Genomic DNA, 2500 nt, shown 5'->3' on the forward strand with positions numbered 1-2500 from the left:
CCAGACAGTGGCTTTACATACTCACCACAGATCTTTATGGAGAACCAGAGTGAGTTATACACAAACACACACACTCACACACACAAAGACTCATACACACACACGTACAGATTTGAGACTTAATGGGCAGAAGATGTCCTGCATTATCACAATGAATGAAATAAATGTTTGCGTTTGTATTTGCATTTGTAGTTTTCTTCTATAACTACGGCATGGCTGACTTTGGGGTGTCGTCTCTGGAGGGGATTCTGGATGCTGTGAAAGTTCTGGCCTTCTCTGTGCAGGAGGGGAGAGTGGCCGTTCACTGCCACGCAGGCCTGGGCAGAACAGGCAAGACCCCTACACACACACACCTAAACAACCACACACACACACACACACACACACACACACCTCTACCACCACACACACACACACCTTAACAACCACACACACACACACACACACCTTAACAACCACACACACACACACCTTAACAACCACACACACACACACCTCTACAATCACACACACACACCTTTACAACCACACACACACCTCTACAATCACACACACACACCTTTACAACCACACATACACAAACCTCTACAATCACACACACACCTTTACAATCACACACACACACAACCACACATACACACACCCCTACAGTCACACACACACCTCTACAACAACACACACACCTTTACAACCACACACACACACCTTAACAGCCACACACACACACACCTTTACAGTCACACACACACACCTCTGCAATCACACACACACCTTTACAATCACACACACACACACCTTAACAACCACACACACACACACCTTTACAGCCACATACCCCTTTGCAACCACGCAAACATCTTTACGACTACACATACACTTTTTCAAATACACACACTCACCTTTGCAACTACACACACCTTTACAATGTCATAAAGCCACACACACATTCACAACTACACACACTTTTACAAGCGCACACACACCTTTTTGACTACACGCACCTTTACAGCTACACACACACCTTCACAACAGAACACATCTTTATGACCGCAGACGCCTTCACGACTGCAGTTTACCCTGGTTGACCCACACCAGCCTTAGTAACAAAAACAACAATACGTTCACACACAGAACACCTCAGCATGGGTTTACAGCAGCTACAGCACACAAATAGAAATACACTGCTTTACAAAATGAGCTTTAGACAGCCCACAGCGACAGTAAACAGCTACAAGAATAAAAACAAAGAGAGAACATGAAGAGACAACACACAACTCACACACCATGCACACACACACACACACACACACACAGAGAAACACACATGCGCACACACACACACACACACACACACACACACACACACACACACACACACACACACACAGACTCCACAATAACTACTACAGCCATGATATCAATGCTGCTCAGCTACAGTGAAAATGATCTAGAGCCTAGTGTCAGACAACCGTGTTGGGGAAAGATGACAATGCAGTTGATGATAAAGTTTTGCTTTCAGTTTGATATTTTGATATCTCCACTGTCTGACAATAGGTGTTGTGATTGCCTGCTACCTGATCTACACGCTGCGTGTGAGTGCGAGTGAAGCTGTGCACTATGTCCGTATCAGACGACCCCGCTCCATTCAGACCCGGGCTCAGATCAGCCTGGTGTTTGATTTTGCCCGTTTACTTGGCTCCCAGTTAACCCAGTTCCCCTCACTGAGTCTACGGCATGGTGCAGCTTTCACCCTGCACCAGTACCTCCACCGCCAGTCGCTGCTTCTCCACGGCCCAGAGGCCCGCTCCCTAAAATACACACCGAAGATCGTCCACTTCCTCTGCAGCCAGCTGTCCGCTCTCGCCCTGGGCGTCGCCAGTCCTCCGCACGCCCAGGTGGAACTGGACAGGAGGACAGCCCTTTTGGCTCTACAGCGAACGGTGAGGGACACTCTGTCTCTGAAGACGTTTCTGCCCATCCTGAGAGACGTGAGACGACCGCGGGGCAGGGCGTCTCTGTCGTCATCGGTCGGGTCGCTGACGTCCTGGGATGAGCCCTTTGGGTTCCTGATGAGGAAGAGGGAGGTGTTGTTGAACAAACACAGCTACAGCGAATCAGATCTGAGTAAAATCGCAACCAATGAGGTGAGAGCAAAATAATGCAACAGCCAATCGAATCTCTTGAATTAAAAATTCTCATTAAAATGGTAACAGCAAATCAGATCAGGGTAAAATCACAGCCAATGAGGTGAGAGCTACACAACCCAACCAGCCAATCAAATCTCATTTGATTGAAATAGTAACAGAAAATCAGATTTCACTAAACCCAGTGTTGGTGATATCAGAGCACTGAGAAAAGAAAACATGTCATATTTAATCAGTTAACAACATGCATGTAGTATAGTTCATGTCATATTTAATCAGTTAACAACATGCATGTAGTATAGTTCATGGATGAAGACAAAAATATTTCTCTGTCCTCTCTAGGAGACAGTGTTTAC

General features: G+C 46.4%; 1 protein-coding gene across 1 annotated transcript in view; it reads left to right on the forward strand.

Annotated features, from left to right (window-relative positions):
• Positions 1-2500, forward strand: part of LOC115826575 (protein tyrosine phosphatase domain-containing protein 1) — a 7372-nt gene that overhangs the window by 1974 nt on the left and 2898 nt on the right. The window contains exons 3-6 of the mRNA XM_030790455.1: positions 1-49; positions 193-330; positions 1555-2144; positions 2487-2500. The exon at positions 1-49 is cut by the window's left edge and continues 70 nt beyond it; the exon at positions 2487-2500 is cut by the window's right edge and continues 226 nt beyond it. Of these exons, the coding sequence (XP_030646315.1) occupies positions 1-49; positions 193-330; positions 1555-2144; positions 2487-2500 (791 nt within the window). The remainder of the gene's footprint in view (positions 50-192; positions 331-1554; positions 2145-2486) is intronic.

This window comes from Chanos chanos, chromosome 13, assembly GCF_902362185.1.
Source record: "Chanos chanos chromosome 13, fChaCha1.1, whole genome shotgun sequence".
Lineage (NCBI taxonomy): Eukaryota > Metazoa > Chordata > Actinopteri > Gonorynchiformes > Chanidae > Chanos > Chanos chanos.